Raw genomic sequence first — 17,872 nt, forward strand, 5'->3', positions numbered from 1 at the left:
GAGAGGGGATGCTGAGGGAGGAGTCCGAGGCTGAGAGGGTCGCCTGGGGAAGCCTGAGGTCACTTTGGAGGGGACTTCTGAAGTCTGATGTGGAGTTTGCGGCGGCCTCCTAGAGGGGAGGCTGAGTCCAAGGGGGGAGGCAGAATCTGGTGGAGAAGGTTGCAGGGTTACATGTTACTTCTGAGAATCCGAAGGTCTCTCACTGCCCCTTTCCTTCCTCATCTCTTCTGGTGAGAGGCCATCAGAGCTCACCAGCATCCCTACCCGTCTCCCAGCAGGCCCTGCAGTTGCTGCTGGGAAATGGGACCCCTGAGGTTGGAAGGAGAAGGATGCAACTTGTTACAACAAACTTTTTCGTTGAACAGAGATCTGTGGAGCAGCAGCTTCCTCTGTTCTAGGTCGCATTTAGGGGCTGGGGCCATGGGAAGACCAAAGCACTTGCCACCTTCCTCTCAGTCTGGAGGAGCAGGTAGACAATGACAGAGAATTGCTCTCCACTATCAGGCTGGAAGGAAGGACAGCTCAGAGTGTTCTGGGAGCACAGAGAAGCACCCGCCCAGCCTGAGGAGTCAGGCAAGGAGGTGCCGTCTCAGTTAGGACCTGAAGAACAGGAGTTATTAGCCAGGCCCAGGAAGGGCAAAGATAACAGCAAGTTGAGAGGTAAGAGAGGACAGCACATTTGAAAAACGGCAGGTCTATGTACAGAACGGTGGAGGCATAGATTTGAGGGCACAGTGTTAGACGGTAGAGAGCAGGGATGAGAGAAAGGTTGCAAGTGATGAGGCTGGAGAAGTAAATGGGGACCAGATCATGAAGGGCTGGGCATACCACCCTAAGGAAGTTGGACTTTATTCTGAGGGCCCTTGTGAATCATTGAAGTTGTATGCAGGTTAGTGACATCAGATTTATACCTTAGAACTATCACTCTGGGACAGAAATTAAACTCATGAATGGAGAAGTAAGGAAGAAGACAAGGATCCAAAGTTTCTGGTTTGGGCAGTTTGATGCTGAGTGTTTGTAGAAGGCAGGGTCAGTTAATAACTTTGGGTTTTGTTTTATTTATTTACTTATTTGGCTGCTTTGGGTCTTCGTTGCTGTGCGCCAGCTTTCTTGAGTTGCGGTGAGTGGGGGCTACTCTTCGTTCGGTGCACGGGCTTCTTACTGCAGTGGCTTCTCCTGCTGCGGGGCACGGGCTCTAGGCGCGGGCTCAGTAGTTGTGGCTCGTGGGCTCTAGAGCGCAGGCTCAGGAGTTGTGGCGCATGGGCTTGGTTGCTCCCCTGCATGTGGGATCTTCCCGGACCAGGGCTCAAGCCTGTGTCCCCTGCATTGGCAGGTGGATTCTTAACCGCTGCGCCACCGGGTAAGTTCCGGGTTTTGTTTTTTAAAGAAATATTTGTTGAGATGTCTGGGGGATATCCAAGTAGAGGTGTCCAGTAGGCAGTTGGCCATTCAGGTCTGCAGTTTAGAAGACAAACAAGAAGATAGAGATTTTTGGTGATTGTCAGAATACATACATACAGATGATAATTTTATTTATAGGGGAGGATGCAGTCACCCTCGCATCCCATGTAAGAAGCTGTATAGGGTGAAAAGAGAAGAGGGTCCAGGGCGGAATTCTAAGGAAGTGGACTGAGAAAAAGTCTAGTGTTCTTCATGCTCTGCACTCTCTTGCCATAGCATTTGTCACTGTGTATTGGAATTGCCCATTTACTTGTTCACACTTCTTAAAGACAGTAAGCTCCTTAGGGAGAGGGATCATGTTTTGTCTACCTTTGTATGCTCAGTCCCCAGAACAGTGCCTAGCTCATAGTAGGCACATATTTTCTCAAGAAATACTTGTTGATTTAATGAATAAAGATACAAAGGGAATGACCAGAGATGTAAGTGAACCAAAAAGTGTTGGGTTACAGTAGCCAAAAGAGGGAGGGAGTGGCCAAGTGTTGGCAACAGCTGTTTCCTGTGCAGGGTTTGGAACTGAAGCTGAATTGCAGTAGAGTGAAGAATGAATGGATGGGTTAAGAGGAGACATTAGGTTGAACTTTTTTTATTTTTATTTTTTATATTATTTTTGGCAGCGCTGCGCAATCTTAGTTCCCTGACCAGGGATCGAACCCGTGCCCCCTGCAGTGGAAGCACAGAGTCCCAACCATTGGACTGCCAGGGAAGTCCCTAGGCCGATCTTTTAAAGGAAGCTTGTTGGGACAGAGAGAGAGGGTTGTTGATAAAGGGGAGATGTAGTGGCTGAGAGTTGAGTATATGCAAATTCTTATGGAAAGTAGCCAGATATTGGAGAGAGGGGCTAGTAATGATGGAGATCCCTGAGAAGAGACGAGGTGAGATGGAAACCAGAGCACAGGTAGGGACACTAGTCTTGCAAGGGGAAGTTCCTCTGGGACGAGAGGTTAAGTGGCAAGGAAAAGTTCAGAGATCGATAAGTTTGAAGGGGAAATGATGGGGAGAAAGTGGAGGGAGGTTTCAAGATGAGGTAAGAGAATATTCCTTTTCCTGAGAGTGGGGGAGGGCAGTTGGTAGAACAGGAATCTTGAAGAGAGATAGCTGTTATGAAAGAGGGAGCCAGGAAAAAAAATTGGAAGGATTGCTGGACAGTGGTGAGGGCCCATTTGAGGCTGGCGTCTGTGACTTTGTAGCCTTATCAGTTTGCACAGTTTTGTGATCTCTACACTCTCAGTTTAAAAAGAGAAAAAGTGGAAAGACATCCGTCTTTAGAGAAGGGAGATTTCTTACTTTTTGAGAAACTACTTGTGAGTTTTGCAGTGAGGTCACTAGTTTGGGGCTCAGACTTGGCTCTGCCACTCAGAAGCTTTGAAGTATTGGGCAAGTCATTTTGCCTTACCGGGCCTCAGGTCACTCCCCTATAAGATTGAGAAACTATAAGAACAGTGCAAAAAGCTCTTTTTAAAAAAAATTTTAAAAGTTTAAAAAAGCTGGATTGGTTCCACGACCCCAGTGCAAATATCAAAAGGATGCTCAATTCCTTACATAAAATTGCATAGTATATAGTAGGCCCTCCTTAGCCAGGGTTAGTGGATGGGGAGGGCCAATTCTATATAAAAGCATTATTTCTTTTTAAAGTCTCTCAGCAACCTGATTAAAAACTGTTAAGGAAAATGGTATCTTTGGGCCCCACCCTGAGGTACTCCCTTAGCTTTCTAGATAAGTTATCTTAGTTCCCCAGGTCTAAACCTTGGCTGGATTCTGGGTTGATAGGCCAGAGATATGGGTAAGCAGGAAGCCAGTTATATCACATAGTAATGACCTTGTGACTCCTGACTGCCCACAAATTGGGTCTGCATCTGGATGTCTCTGCCAATGCCTTGAGAACCTGTTCTACCCCCCCACCCCACCGCCCCCCATGGCTGACAAGGTTGTCTGAGGAGCCCTGGGAACAAACTTTTCTGCCTGCCTTCCCTGCTACTGTGTCTCAAAGTCTGTGTCTGTATGGGACAAGGGTCCCTCTTGAATGCCACTACATGCTGTGCTCTGGCTTGTGGCTCTGTCTGAGAGCACAGGCCTCACTAAGATTAAGAGAAGAGGATGAAAGGACATTAGGTAAAAACTAAGGAAATCTAAATAAAGTATGGACTTTTAGTTAATGATAATGTATCAATATTGCTTCATTAATTGTAACAAATACTTTTTATTTATTTATTTATTTTATTTATTTATTTTGCGGTACGCGGGCCTCTCACTCCCGTTGCGGAGCACAGGCTCCGGACGCGCAGGCTCAGCGCATGGCTCACGGGCCCAGCCGCTCCGCGGCACGTGGGATCCTCCCGCACCGGGGCACGAACCCGTGTCCCCTGCATCAGCAGGCGGACTCTCAACCACTGCGCCACCAGGGAAGCCCCCAAATACTTTTTATTTTACTAATGTAAAATGTTAGTAGTGGGGAAATAGTAGTGTATCTAAGAATTCTGTACTTCTTTACAATTTTTCTGTAAATCTAAAATTGTTCTAAAAAATAAGCTTTATTTAAAAAGAGAGAGAAGAGGAATGAAATCCTAAATATCCAACTGTTTAGAAGTTTCCCATTATCCCAGGCCATGTCTGTGCCAAAGAGAATTGGAGTGGCTTGGATGCTGTTGGTGGCATTCCCCACAGTGCATTGCTCCCTGGAATGAAGCCTGTTTCTGGCACTACCAAATCAATGATTAAGAGGTTGGGGCCTTTTTTTCACTGGTGCTGAAAGATCTGCCTCATCCTGATGGACTTCCAAGGAGAGAACTTTGGATGTGCAATTCACGTGATTTTGAAAATTGTTCCAGGAACTTTCTACCAGGTAGACTCACAGAGCCCTTTAGATTAAGTGAGAACTGAAGTAGGTACCCGGGAAACCCAACGTAGTTTTTAGCATTCCAGATTCGGAGTTAGAAGGGTTGACTCCCAGATCATTCATTAGCTGTGTGATCTTGAGCAGGCACATAACTTCTCTGAGTCTCACTTCAGTTCCTTGAATCTTTATTGAGCATCTATGATGTACAGGGCATATTTGTCCTTGCCTTCAAGGAGCTAGTCTTGTAGACATAAAATAGATATGTAAATAATTTAGATACAGGGCTTCCCTGGTGGAGCAGTGGTTAAGAGTCTGCCTGCCAGTGCAGGGGACACGGGTTCGAGCCCACGTCCAGGAAGATCCCACATGCTGCGGAGCAGCTGGGCCCGTGGGCCACGGCTACTGAGCCTGCGCTCTAGAGCCCGCAAGCCACAACTACTGAGCCCACACGCCACGGCTGCTGAAGCCCATATGCCTAGAGCCTGTGTTCCGCAATGAGAAGCCACCACCATGAGAAGCCCACGCACTGCAACAAAGAGTAGCCCCTGTTTGCCGCAACTAAAGAAAGACTGTGCACAGCAACGAAGACCCAACACAGCCAAAAATAAAATAAATTAAAAAAAATTTAGATACAAAACAAAATTACATGCCATATATAAATTGCATGCAGAGGAAAAGACCATTTATTCTGATCAGGACTATGGCTGGAGCTTGAGCTGGGCTTTGTAGTATGAGGATCATCAGAGAAGGAATGACATTCCAGGTCAAAGGAACAGTCTGAACAAAGGATACTTTGGTGTGAAGGCGAATGCCATGTTCAGGAAGCTGGTAACCTAGTGCGTTTATAGCAGAGATTGGCAAACTTTCTGTAAAGGGCCAGATAGTAAATATTTTAGACTTTGTGTACCATATGGGTGGGTCTCTGTAGTAACTATTTAACTACTCAACTCTGCCATTATAATGTGAAAGTAGTCATAGATAATATATAAACTAATGGGCATTGTTGTGTTCCATAACATCTTATTTACAAAAAACAGGCAGCTAGGGTTTCCCTGGTGGGGCAGTGGTTGAGAGTCCACCTGCCGATGCAGGGGACACAGGTTCGTGCCCCGGTCCGGGAAGATCCCACATGCCGCAGAGTGGCTGGACCCATGAGCCATGGCCGCTGAGCCTGTGCTCCTCAACGGGAGAGGCCACAACAGTGAGAGGCCCGCGTACCGCAAAAAAAAAAAAAAAAAGAGAGAGAGAAAGAGTGCATATGTGTTTGTGCTGGGGCAAGGTGGTGGTGGTAGGAAGTTGGAAAAGTAGATTAAGAAACTCCTTTAATGCCAGGCTACTGAAATTGTTCTTTATTCTTTATCCTGTAGGGGATGGGGAACCATTAAGGACTTTTGAGTAGGCGAGTGATGTTATCAAAGCTGTATATTAGGAAAATAACTGGTAACAGTGTGGCAGATAGTTTGAATTGAAGGCAGAGGGACCAGTTAGAAGGTTATTGCTATAGATGAATCAAGAGATGGTGAGTTTAGTCTTCTTATCTATAAACTGGGAATAATACTCCCTGTCCTAACTATTTTACAGGGTTTTTGTGAGAATCCAGTAGGAAAATGAATGCGAATGTACGTTGACACCATAAAGTGTCATGATGTGCAAGAGGTGAACTGTGACTTACAGTAATTCTAAGTAGTGATGGTTATTTTTCTGTTGTGGGAATGAATTCCTTGGAGATATAGTGAGGTGAGTCGCCTCACTCGCTGCTGTTCCCCAGTAGATTTGGAATGACCTCCTCACACTATCCTAGTGCCTGTAGGCTCCAGGGGAAAAAACTGGGCTAGACAGACATCCTTACATGCTCATCTCACCAAGATCCCCTGCTTTTTGTTTGTTTTTTCTTTTGGTGTTACCCTTCCTTGAGGTGGGAGAGAATCTTGGAGTCTAGGATGAACCAGAAAGAGAGTTTGCCTAGAAATTTGTTGTGAAAATTCATGGGTTCTCCTGGGAGTGTATGTCTAACTGTGTCACTGAAACCGTCACTCTTTCTTCTTCAGGGGATGTTGGAAATTACTATTACGGACAAGGCCACCCAATGAAGCCTCACCGAATCCGCATGACCCACAATTTGCTCCTTAACTATGGTCTCTACCGAAAGATGGAAATCTATGTGAGTTACTGGGAGTGTCACCCCTCCCTAACCTCATCAGCTCTGGTTTCCCATATGTCATTCATTATCTCATTTTTTCAACTACTCATTTATTAAATGTGTTGAGTGACTGTTACGTGGCAAACACTGTAAATGATAGAGATTCTCTGTTTTTAAGAAGCTCACTCTAGTGCTGGTGACAAACGTACACAAATAAATTGTACAGTGTGTAAGTGCAACAATGAAAAAATGTATAAAGTGCAGAGATAATAAGGTGTGAAGGTGGAAGGGAACCTTGGAATGTTTTCTAGAGGTAATATCTGAGCAGTGTTTTAAAGATTGAATAGAATTTAGCCTGGAGTCCAGGAGGGGACTGGCATTCTAGGCTGAGGAAAGAATATGTACAAAAAGGCAGAGAGGTAAGAACAATATGGTGTGTTTGGGGAAAATATAAGTAGTAGGCACTTGGGGTCTTTAGTTGCGGCATGTGGGATTTGGTAGTACGGGATCTAGTTCCCTGACCAGGGACCAAACCTGGGCCCCCTGCATTGGGAGTATGGGGTCCTAACCGCTGGACCACCAGGGAAGTCCCTACCCGTATGTATTCTTAAATAGTACATGTTTTACATGTTTGAATGTTACGTAAGTGGAGCCATACAGTATTTATTATGTGACTTGCCTTTTTTGCTCAACATGTTCCTAAGAGTCATTCATGTTAATACATGTAGCTGTATTTATTTTCACTGTATTTCACTGAAAGAGTATACTACAAGTTGTCTATTTTATTATTATTGGTAGGCATTTGGTTTGTTTCTAGTTTTGAGCTGCTACAAACACTGCTGCTGTGAACATTCTTGAGCATGTTTCTTGGATGCATATATGCTACAGTTTCACAAGGGGATGTACTAGGAGTAGAATTGCTGGGTCAGGACATTGGTACACAGTCACCCTTATTAAATAATGCCAAAATGGTTTCCAGTTGCCACCAGTGTAGAAGAATTACAGTTGCTCCAAATCCTTGCCAACACTTGATTTTGTTATATTTAATTTTTTTTACCAGTTTATGTTTCGCTTGTTACTGGTGAGGTTGAGGATCTTTTTACAGGTTTCCCTATTGAAGTTCCTATTCAAGGCTTCTGCCCATTTTTCTTTTTGATTGTCTGGTTATTGGTTTGTTTCTCTTGGATACACAGAATTGGGTTAATCATTATCCTTGGCTTATAAGCATCTAAAGAAGGTTCATGCTTGGGCTTCTTTTTTTTTTTTTTTTTTTGCGGTACGCCGGCCTCTCACTGCTGTGGCCTCTCCCGTTGCGGAGCTCAGGCTCCGGACGCGCAGGCTCAGCAGCCATGGCTCACGGGCCCAGCCGCTCCGCGGCATGTGGGATCTTCCCGGACCGGGGCACGAACCCGTGTCCCCTGCATCGGCAGGCGAACTCTCAACCACTGCGCCACCAGGGAAGCCCATGCTTGGCCTTCTTTTTAAAAATTTTATTTTATTGTTTATTCATTCATTTTACATAAATATTTTAATAATGCAGTGAACTTCCATATTCCTACAACCCAGTCACTCTTCTAAATTTCATGTTTATCATTCTCTTGCTTATCATATTATTATGTTTATCATGTATGTACATGCCTAAACAAGTTATAGTATTTATTTACTTGTTTTTGAATTATTTAAAAAAGGTATCATGCTACATGTAGTCTTTGGGGACTTGCTTATCTCTCACAATATTATAACTACTAAAATCCATCCACCTTGTTGCATATAGCTATAATTCTTTAATTTTTCTCTGCTGAATAATATTTCATGATGTCAGTATACTGCAATTTATCCATTCTCCTGTGGTCTTAATTTGTATCTAGGTTTTTAATGTTAGGACCATTGTTACTATGAACATTCTTGTACATGTCTGTTAGTGCATATAGACAAAATTTTCTTAAGGCTCTTTCTCTGGGAGTGGAATTGCTGGACTGTAGAATATGTGCATATTAAATGCCAAGTTGGTTTTCAGTGTGGTTGAATGAACTGGCAATATATAAGAGATACCGTGATTCACATCCTCTCCTACACTTAGAATTAGACTTTAAATTTTGCTAATCAAATGGGTGTAAAAAAACCAATATGTAATTATGGTCTTGATTTGCATTTTGCTAGTGACCATTGAAACTAAACATCTGTTTATATGTTTATTAGCCATTTGTATGTCCTCTGCTGTGAAGTGTCTTTTCATATCTTGCCCATTTTCCTCTTGGGTTGTTTGACTTTCTTTTTCTTAACAATTTGTATTAGTTCTTTATATATTCTGGTATATATAGTTCATTGTCAGTATATTGCTGTAAGTATTTTCTACTTTGGTTTTGTTTTTTCAATCTAATTTATCTTTAATGAACAGAGATTGTTAATTTTTAAAAGAAATTTATTCATTTATTTATTTTTGGTTGTGTTGGGTCTTCGTTGCTGCGTGGGCTTTCTCTGGTTGTGGAGAGGGGGGCTACTCTTCGTTATGGTGCACAAGCTTCTCATTGAGGTTGCTACTCTTGTTGCGGAGCTCGGGCTCTAGGCCCGTGGGCTTCAGTGGTTGTGGCACGTGGGTTCAGTAGTTGTGGCTCGCAGGCTCTAGAGTGCGGGCTCAGTAGTTGTGGCACATGGGCCTAGTTGCTCTGCGGCATGTGAGATCTTCCCGGACCAGGGCTCGAACCTGTGTCCCCTGCATTGGCAGGCAGATTCTTAATCACTGCGCCACCAGGGCAGTCCCGAGATTCTTAATTTTAACATAGTCATATTTGTTGTTTCTTTTATAAGTGCTTTTTATGTCTTAATAAATCCTTCACAACCCTTAAAGTATTATCCTATGTTAATCTTTTAAAATCTTTATAGGTTTGCCTTTCACATATAGATATGTACTGTATTTGGAATTGATTTTGTAATATGGTTTGTTATGTATCTTTTTTTTTTTTGGCTGCACTGCGCGGCATGCGGGATCTTAGTTCCTCGACCAGGAGTGCCGCCTGCAGTGAAAGCGTGGAGCCCTAACCACTGGACTGCCAGGGAGTTCCCTAATATGATTTGAAGTAGGGAATCCACTGAAATTTTTTCCCCCATATTGTCCCAGCTGATTGGTTGAAAAGTCTGTTTTCTCCCCGCTAAGTGCCACCACTTTTGTATCTGAAATGTCCGTATTTATTCATTTATTCCACAAATACTTATTAAGCACCTACTTAGTGCCAGGTACTATGTTTGAGTCTGTTTCTGGGCTCTCTGTTCTCTTGACGTGGTCTGTTTATTGCCCTATATGCCATTGTCACAGTGGCTTAATTATAATAGCTTTTTATGAAGTCTTGATATCTAGTATTAAGTCCTCCCACTTTGTTGTTTTTTAAAGGAAAAAAAAGTTACTTGCTCCTTGCGCTTTGTACTTTTGTATAAATTTTAGAATTAACTCATCAAGTGCTACAAATAATTCTACTAGGATTTTTGTTGAAATTTCAATGACTCTGTGCCTCAGGTTAAGGAAAATGGGAAAATTGATATCTTGAGAATATTAAGTCTTTGAATCCATGAACATGGTATATCTCCATTTATTTAGGTCATTTATTTATTTATTTGCACCGAGTCTTAGTTGGAGCACATGGCCTCCTTAGTTGTGGCATGTGAACTCTCAGTTGCAGCATGCATGTGGGATCTAGTTCCCCAACCAGGGATCGAACCCAGGCCCCCTGCATTGGGAGCGCAGAGCCTTATCCACTGTGTCATGAGGGAAGTCCCTATTTAGTTCTTTTTAAATGTCTCACATAAAGATTTCCTTTAGCTTCTTTATTATGAAATATAACACATGCACAGAAGAGTGCATAAAACAAATACGCAGTTTAACAAATTGATATAAAGTAAACATACATGTAAACACAAACTAGTTCAATAAATAGAACATTGCCAGTACCTCAGAAACCTACATATATCCCTTCCTGATCACAGCCTCTTCTCTTCCCCCAGAGGTAACTAGAATCCTGACTTTTCTGTTAATGCTTCCTTGCTCTTCATCATAATTTAATTACCTGATTATCCATCCCTAAATAATATAGTTTAATTTTGCTGAACTTGATATAATTGGAATTATACAATATACATTTTTGTGTGTAGCTGTAGCTTATTAATTGCTGTATACTATTTAATTGTAGAATATACTATATTTATCCATTCCACTGTTGATGGGCAGTTGAGATTTTGGCTATCAATATAAAGTTTTGTAATTTTCTCTATAAATGTGATGTACATCTTTTATTAGATTTTTTCCAACTACTTCATTTCTTTAATGCTATCATAAATTGTATCTTTTGAATTCTTTATTTTTTAATTGCTTACTGGTGTATAGAAATTCAGTGCTGTTCTTTTTTATTTAAACTTATATCCAAGGTCCCTGAGGATCTGATTCTGCTATTAGTTGTTTCTGTGAGCTCTTAACCTCTGGTGCTTTGTTTCCTTGTGTGTTTTGTGGTTTTTGATTGTGAGGTCATATTTCTTGGAACTTTGTGTCCTGGGATAAAGATGGGTTCTTAGGGTGGGATTTGCTTTTACTTTGTAAAAGAGGCAGTTTTTGAGATGGGCTTGGTCCTTCAGAGATTTAGGATAAGGATGAATTTCAAATAGTAGGAAGGCTTGATTACAGTCACTGTGGTGGGAAGCTCTGTAGGTCTTGTTGCGGAAGAGTTGTTTGTCTGGAGTATAATATTATGAAAGAGGGTAGGGGGAGAATTAGATTGGAAAAGGAACCTTGCAAAGTTCCTTGATTACTGTGTTAGTCTTTAGGATCTTTTCTTTTGTCCTTGAATGTTCTAGAGGAGGGCATTGACTTTTTCAAAGATTTCTGTGACACCGTTATGGAAGATGGATTGGAACAGGGTAAGGCTGGATATAAATGGAACCAATTAGGAAACCAAAAAATAATCCAAATGAGAGTTAATTTATTATGACAACAGATTTTTATTGAGCACCTACTAAGTGCTGGGCATCTGTGCACAAGCCGCGTGGGATCTCAGTTCCCCATCCAGGGATTGAACCCAGGCCATGGCAGTAAAAACCCAGAATCCTAACCACTAAGCCACCTGTGAACTCCCCTGTGCTATTTTCTTAGAATAAAGATAGACCTGCTCCTGGCCTCCCAGAGTAGAGCAAGCAAGCACAATTTCTGTGCAGTTTGAATGTAATGACAAGAGAAGTACAGGGTTCTCAGGGGAGTGCTTCAGAGAGTTACTTAACTGAGACTCTGGGGGTCAAGGACAGCTTTCTGGGGAAATTAACTTTTCAGTTGCAACTTAAAGGTTGAATAGAGGGTGTGAAGAGAACAGTGTTCTAGGCCATAGCATGTGCAAAGGCCTAAAGATGGGAGAGGATTCCCTTAGAGAATTGCTAGTAAAATTGTGTTCAGTAGATTGGTACAATTAATTCATGAGATAAATTCAACCCCTCAAACATTTTTGTTTAACCTACAAAGTATTTTTTTTAATTTTATTTTATTTATTTCTTTATACAGGGGGTTCTTATTAGTTATTAACATTATACATATTAGCGTATATATGTCAATCCCAATCTCCCAGTTCATCCCACCACCACCACTCCCCCGTGCCCCTTTCGCCCCCTTGGTGTCCATACGTTTGTTCTCTACATCTGTGTCTCTATTTCTGCCCTTCAAACCGGTTCATCTGTACCATTTTTCTAGGTTCCATACATATGCGTTAATATACGATATTTGTTTTTCTTTCTGACTTACTTCACTCTGTATGACAGTCTCTAGATCCATCCACGTCTCTGCAAATGACCCAATTTTGTTCCTTTTTATGGCTGAGTAATATTCCATTGTATATATGTACCACATCTTCTTTATCCATTTGTCTGTCAATGGGCATTTAGGTTGCTTCCATGACCTGGCTATTGCAAATAGTTCTGCAATGAACATTGGGGTGCATGTGTCTTTTTGAATTATGGTTTTCTCTGGGTATATGCCCAGTAGTGGGATCTCTGGGCCATCTGGTAATTCTATTTTTAGTTTTTTAAGGAACCTCCATACTGGTCTCCATAGTGGCTGTATCAATTTACATTCCCACCAACAGTGCAAGAAGGTTCCCTTTTCTCCACACCCTCCAGCATTTGCTGTTTGTAGATTTTCTGATGATGCCCATTCTAACTGGTGTGAGGTGATACCTCATTGTAGTTTTTATTTGCATTTCTCTAATAATTAGTGATGCTGAGCAGCTTTTCATGTGCTTCTTCTCTCTTCTTTGGGGAAGTGTCTGTTTAGGTCTTCCGCCCATTTTTTGATTGAGTTGTTTTGTTTTTTTAATATTGAGCTGTATGAGCTGTTTATATATTTTGGAGATTAATCCTTTGTCCTTTGATTTGTTTGCAAATATTTTCTCCCATTCTGAGGGTTGTCTTTTCGTCTTGTTTATAGTTTCCTTTGCTGTGCAAAAGCTTTTAAGTTTGATTAGGTCCCATTTGTTTATTTTTGTTTTTATTTCCATTTCTCTAGGAGGTGGGTCAAAAAAGATCTCACTGTGATTTATGTCAAAGAGTGTTCTTCCTATGTTTTCCTCTAAGAGTTTTATAGTGTCCAGTCTTACATTTAGGTCTCCAATCCATTTTGAGTTTCTTTTTATGTGTGGTGTTAGGGAGTGTTCTAGTTTCATTCTTTTACATGTAGCTGTCCAGTTTTCCCAGCACCACTTATTGAAGAGACTCTGTTTTCTCCATTGTATATCCTTGCCTCCTTTGCTATAGATTAGTTGACCATAGGTGTGTGGGTTTATCTCTGGGCTTTCTATACTGTTCCATTGATCTATATTTCTGTTCTTGTGCCAGTACCATATTGTCTTGATTACTGTAGCTTTTTAAAAAAATTAATTTATATAATTTATTTATTTTTGGCTGCATTGGGTCTTTGTTGCTGCGCGTGGGCTTTCTCCAGTTGTGGCGAGTGGGGGCTACTCTTCGTTGCAGTGTGCGGGCTTCTCATTGCAGTGGCTTCTCTTGTTGCGGAGCATGGGCTCCAGGCACGTGGGCTCAGTAGTTGTGGCTCATGGGCTCTAGAGCGCAAGCTCAGTAGTTGGGGCACACGGGCTTAGTTGCTCCGTGGCATGTGGGATCTTCCCAGACCAGGGCTTGAACCCGTGTCCCCTGCATTGGCAGGTGGATTCTTAACCACTGCACCACCAGGGAAACCCCAATTACTGTAGCTTTGCATTATAGTCTGAAGTCAGGGAGTCTGATTCCTCCAGCTCCGTTTTTTTCCCTCAAGACTGCTTTGGCTATTTGGGGTCTTTTGTGGCTCCATACAAATTTTAAGATTTTATGTTCTAGTTCTGTAAAGAATGCTACTGGTAATTTGATAGGGATTGCATTGAATCTGTAGGTTGCTTTGGGTAGTATAGTCATCTTCACAATATTGATTCTTCCAATCCAAGAACATGGTATATCTCTCCATCTGTTTGTGTCATCTTTGATTTCTTTCATCAGTGTCTTACAGTTTTCCGCATACAGGTCTTTTGTCTCCCTAGGTAGGTTTATTCCTAGGTATCTTATTCTTTTTGTTGCAGTGGTAAATGGGAGTGGTTCCTTAATTTCTCTTTCAGATTTTTCATCATTAGTGTATAGGAATGCAAGAGATTTCTGTGCATTAATTTTGTATCCCGCAACTTTGCCAAATTCATTGATTAGCTCTAGTAGTTTTCTGGTGGCATGTTTAGGATTCTCTATGTATAATATCATGTCATCTGCAAACAGTGACAGTTTTACTTCACAGTGACAGTTTTACTTCTTCTTTTCCAATTTGTATTCCTTTTATTTCTATTTCTTCTCTGATTGCCGTGGCTAGGACTTCCAAAACTATGTTGAATAATAGTGGCGAGAGTGGACATCCTTGTCCTTTCCTGATCTTAGAGGAAATGCTTTCAGTTTTTCACCATTGAGAATGATGTTTGCTGTGGGTTTGTCGTATATGGCCTTTATTATGTTGTGGTAGGTTCCCTCTATGCCCACTTTCTGGAGAGTTTTTATCATAAATGGGTGTTGAAATTTGTCAAAAGCTTTTTCTGCATCTGTTGAGGTGATCATATGGTTTTTCTTCTTCAGTTTGTTAATGTGGTGCATCACATTGGTTAATTTGCACATATTGAAGAATCCTTATATTCCTGGGATAAATCCCACTTGATCATGATGTATGATCCTTTTAATCTGTTGTTGGATTCTGTTTGCTAGTATTTTGTTTAGGATTTTTGCATCTATATTCAACAGTGATATTGGTCTCTAATTTTCTTTTTTTGTACTATCTTTGTCTGGTTTTGGTATCAGGGTAATGGTGGCCTCATAGAATGAGTTTGGGAGTGTTCCTTCCTCTGCAATTTTTTGGAAGAGTTTGAGAAGGATGGGTGTTAGCTCTTCTCTAAATGTTGGACAGAATTCACCTGAAAAGCCATCTGGTCATGGACTTTTGTTTGTTGGAAGACTTAATCACAGTTTCAATTTCATTACTTGTGATTGGTTTGTTCATATCTTCTGTTTCTTCCTGGTTCAGTCTTGGAAGCTTATACCTTTCTAAGAATTTGTCCATTTCTTCCAAGTTGTCCATTTTGTTGTCATAGAGTTGCTTGTAGTACTCTCTTAGGATGCTTTGTATTTCTGCAGTGTCTGTTGTAACTTTTCCTTTTTTATTTCTAATTTTATTGATATGAGTCCTCTCCCTCTTTTTCTTGATGAGTCTGGGTAATGCTCTATCAATTTTGCTTATCTTCTGAAATAACCAGCTTTTAGTTTTATTGATCTTTGCTATTGTTTTCTTTGTTTCTATTTCATTTATTTCTGCTCTGATCTTTATGATTTCTTTCCTTCTACTAACTGGGTTTTGTTCGTTCTTCTTTCTCTAGTTCTTTTAGGTGTAAGGTTAGATTGTTTATTTGAGATGTTTGCTTGAGGTAAACATCTTGAGGTAGGATTGTATTGCTATAAACTTCCCTCTTAAAACTGCTTTTCTGCATTCCATAGGTTTTGGATCATCATATTTTCATTGTCATTTGTTTCTAGGTGTTTTTTGATTTCCTCTTTGATTTCTTCAGTGATCTCTTGGTTATTTAGTAATGTATTGTTTAGCCTCCATCTGTTTGTGTTTTTTATGTCTTTTCCCCTTAATTGATTTCTAATCTCATAGTGTTGGGGTCAGAAAAGATGCTTGATATGATTTCAGTTTTCTTACATTTACTGAGGCTTGATTTGTGACCCAAGATGTGATCAATCCTGGAGAATGTTCTGTGTGCACTTAAGAAGAAAGTGTAATCTGCTGGTTTTGGATGCAATGTCCTATAAATATCAATTAAATTTTATCTGGTCCATTGTGTCATTTAAAGCTCTTGTTTCCTTATTAATTTTCTGTTTGGATGATCTGTCCATTGGTGTACGTGAGGTGTTAAAGTCCCCCACTATTATTCTGTTATTGTCGATTTCCTCTTTTATAGCTGTTAGCAGTTGCCTTATGTATTGAGGTGCTCCTATGTTGGATACATATATATTTATAATTGTTATATCTTCTTCTTGAATTGATCCCTTGATCATTATGTAGTGTCCTTCCTTGTCTCTTGTAACATTCTTTATTTTAAAGTCTATTTTATCTGATATGAGTATTGCTACTCCAGCTGTCTTTTTTTTAAAATAAATTTATTTATTTTAATTTATTTATTTTTGGCTGCATTGGGTCTTCATTGCTGCACACGGGCTTTCTCTAGTTGTGGCGAGTGGGGGACACCCTTCATTGTGGTGCCCAGGCTTCTCATTGCGGTGGCTTCTCTTGTTACAGAGCACGGGCTCCGGGCTTACAGGCTTCAGTGGTTGTGGCACGTGGGCTCAGCAGCTGTGGCTCACGGGCTCTAAGCGCAGGCTCAGTAGTAGTGCACGGGCTAGTTGCTCCATGGCACGTGGGATCCTCCCGGACCAGGGCTTGAACCTGTGTCCCCTGCATTGGCAGGCGGATTCGTAACCACTGCACCACCAGGGAAGCCCTCCAGCTTTCTTTTGATTTCTATTTGCATGGAATATCTTTTTTCCATTCCCTCACTTTCAGTCTGTATGTGTCCCTAGGTCAGAAGTGGGTTTCTTGTAGACAGCATATATATGGGTCTTGCTTCTGTATCCATTCAGCGAGCCTGTTTCTTTTTTTTTCCTTTTTTTAAATTTAATTTTATTTTTTTTGCTTTATAACAAATTTAATCAGTTATACATATACATATGTTCCCATATCCCCTCCCTTTTGCGTCTCCCTCCCACCCTCCCTATCCCACCCCTCCAGGCGGTCACAAAGCACCGAGCTGATCTCCCTGTGCTATGCGGCTGCTTCCCACTAGCTATCTACCTCACGTTTGGTAGTGTACATATGTCCATGCCACTCTTTCGCTTTGTCACAGCTTACCCTTCCCCCTCCCCATATCCTCAAGTCCATTCTCTAGTAGGTCTGTGTCTTTATTCCTGTCTTACCCCTATGTTCTTCATGACATTTTTTTCTTAAATTACATATATATGTGTCAGCATACAGTATTTGTCTTTCTCTTTCTGACTTACTTCACTCTGTATGACAGACTCTAGGTCCATCCACCTCATTACAAATAGTTCAATCTCGTTTCTTTTTATGGCTGAGTAATATTCCATTGTATATATGTGCCACATCTTCTTTATCCATTCATCCGATGATGGACACTTAGGTTGTTTCCATCTCCGGGCTATTGTAAATAGGGCTGCTATGAACATTTTGGTACATGTCTCTTTTTGAATTATGGTTTTCTCAGGGTATATGCCCAGTAGTGGGATTGCTGGGTCATATGGTAGTTCTATTTGTAGTTTTTTAAGGAACCTCCATACCGTTCTCCATAGTGGCTGTACCAATTCACATTCCCACCAGCAGTGCAAGAGTGTTCCCTTTTCTCCACACCCTCTCCAGCATTTATTGTTTCTAGATTTTTTGATGATGGCCATTCTGACTGGTGTGAGATGATATCTCATTGTAGTTTTGATTTGCATTTCCCTAATGAGTAAAGATGTTGAGCATCCTTTCATGTGTTTGTTGGCAGTCTGTATATCTTCTGTGGAGAAATGTCTATTTAGGTCTTCTGCCCATTTTTGGATTGGGTTGTTTGTTTTTTTGTTATTGAGCTGCATGAGTTGCTTATAAATTTTGGAGATTAATCCTTTGTCAGTTGCTTCATTTGCAAATATTTTCTCCCATTCTGAGGGTTGTCTTTTGGTCTTGTTTGTGGTTTCCTTTGCTGTGCAAAAGCTTTTAAGTTTCATTAGGTCCCATGTGTTTATTTTTGTCTTTATTTCCATTTCTCTAGGAGGTGGGTCAAAAAGGATCTTGCTGTGATTTATGTCATAGAGTGTTCTGCCTATGTTTTCCTCTAAGA

The 17,872-nt window shown here is 41.2% G+C and overlaps 1 protein-coding gene across 2 annotated transcripts in view; it reads left to right on the forward strand.

Moving 5' to 3' along the window:
* The window catches only part of HDAC1 (histone deacetylase 1), a 44,097-nt gene that overhangs the window by 394 nt on the left and 25,831 nt on the right, over nucleotides 1-17,872 (forward strand). For both annotated transcript variants that reach the window (XM_060089389.1, XM_060089390.1), the window contains exon 2: nucleotides 6,343-6,455. In XM_060089389.1, the coding sequence (XP_059945372.1) occupies nucleotides 6,343-6,455 (113 nt within the window). The remainder of the gene's footprint in view (nucleotides 1-6,342; nucleotides 6,456-17,872) is intronic.

The sequence above is a fragment of the Mesoplodon densirostris genome, chromosome 2 (genome assembly GCF_025265405.1).
Source record: "Mesoplodon densirostris isolate mMesDen1 chromosome 2, mMesDen1 primary haplotype, whole genome shotgun sequence".
Classification (NCBI taxonomy): Eukaryota; Metazoa; Chordata; class Mammalia; order Artiodactyla; family Ziphiidae; genus Mesoplodon; species Mesoplodon densirostris.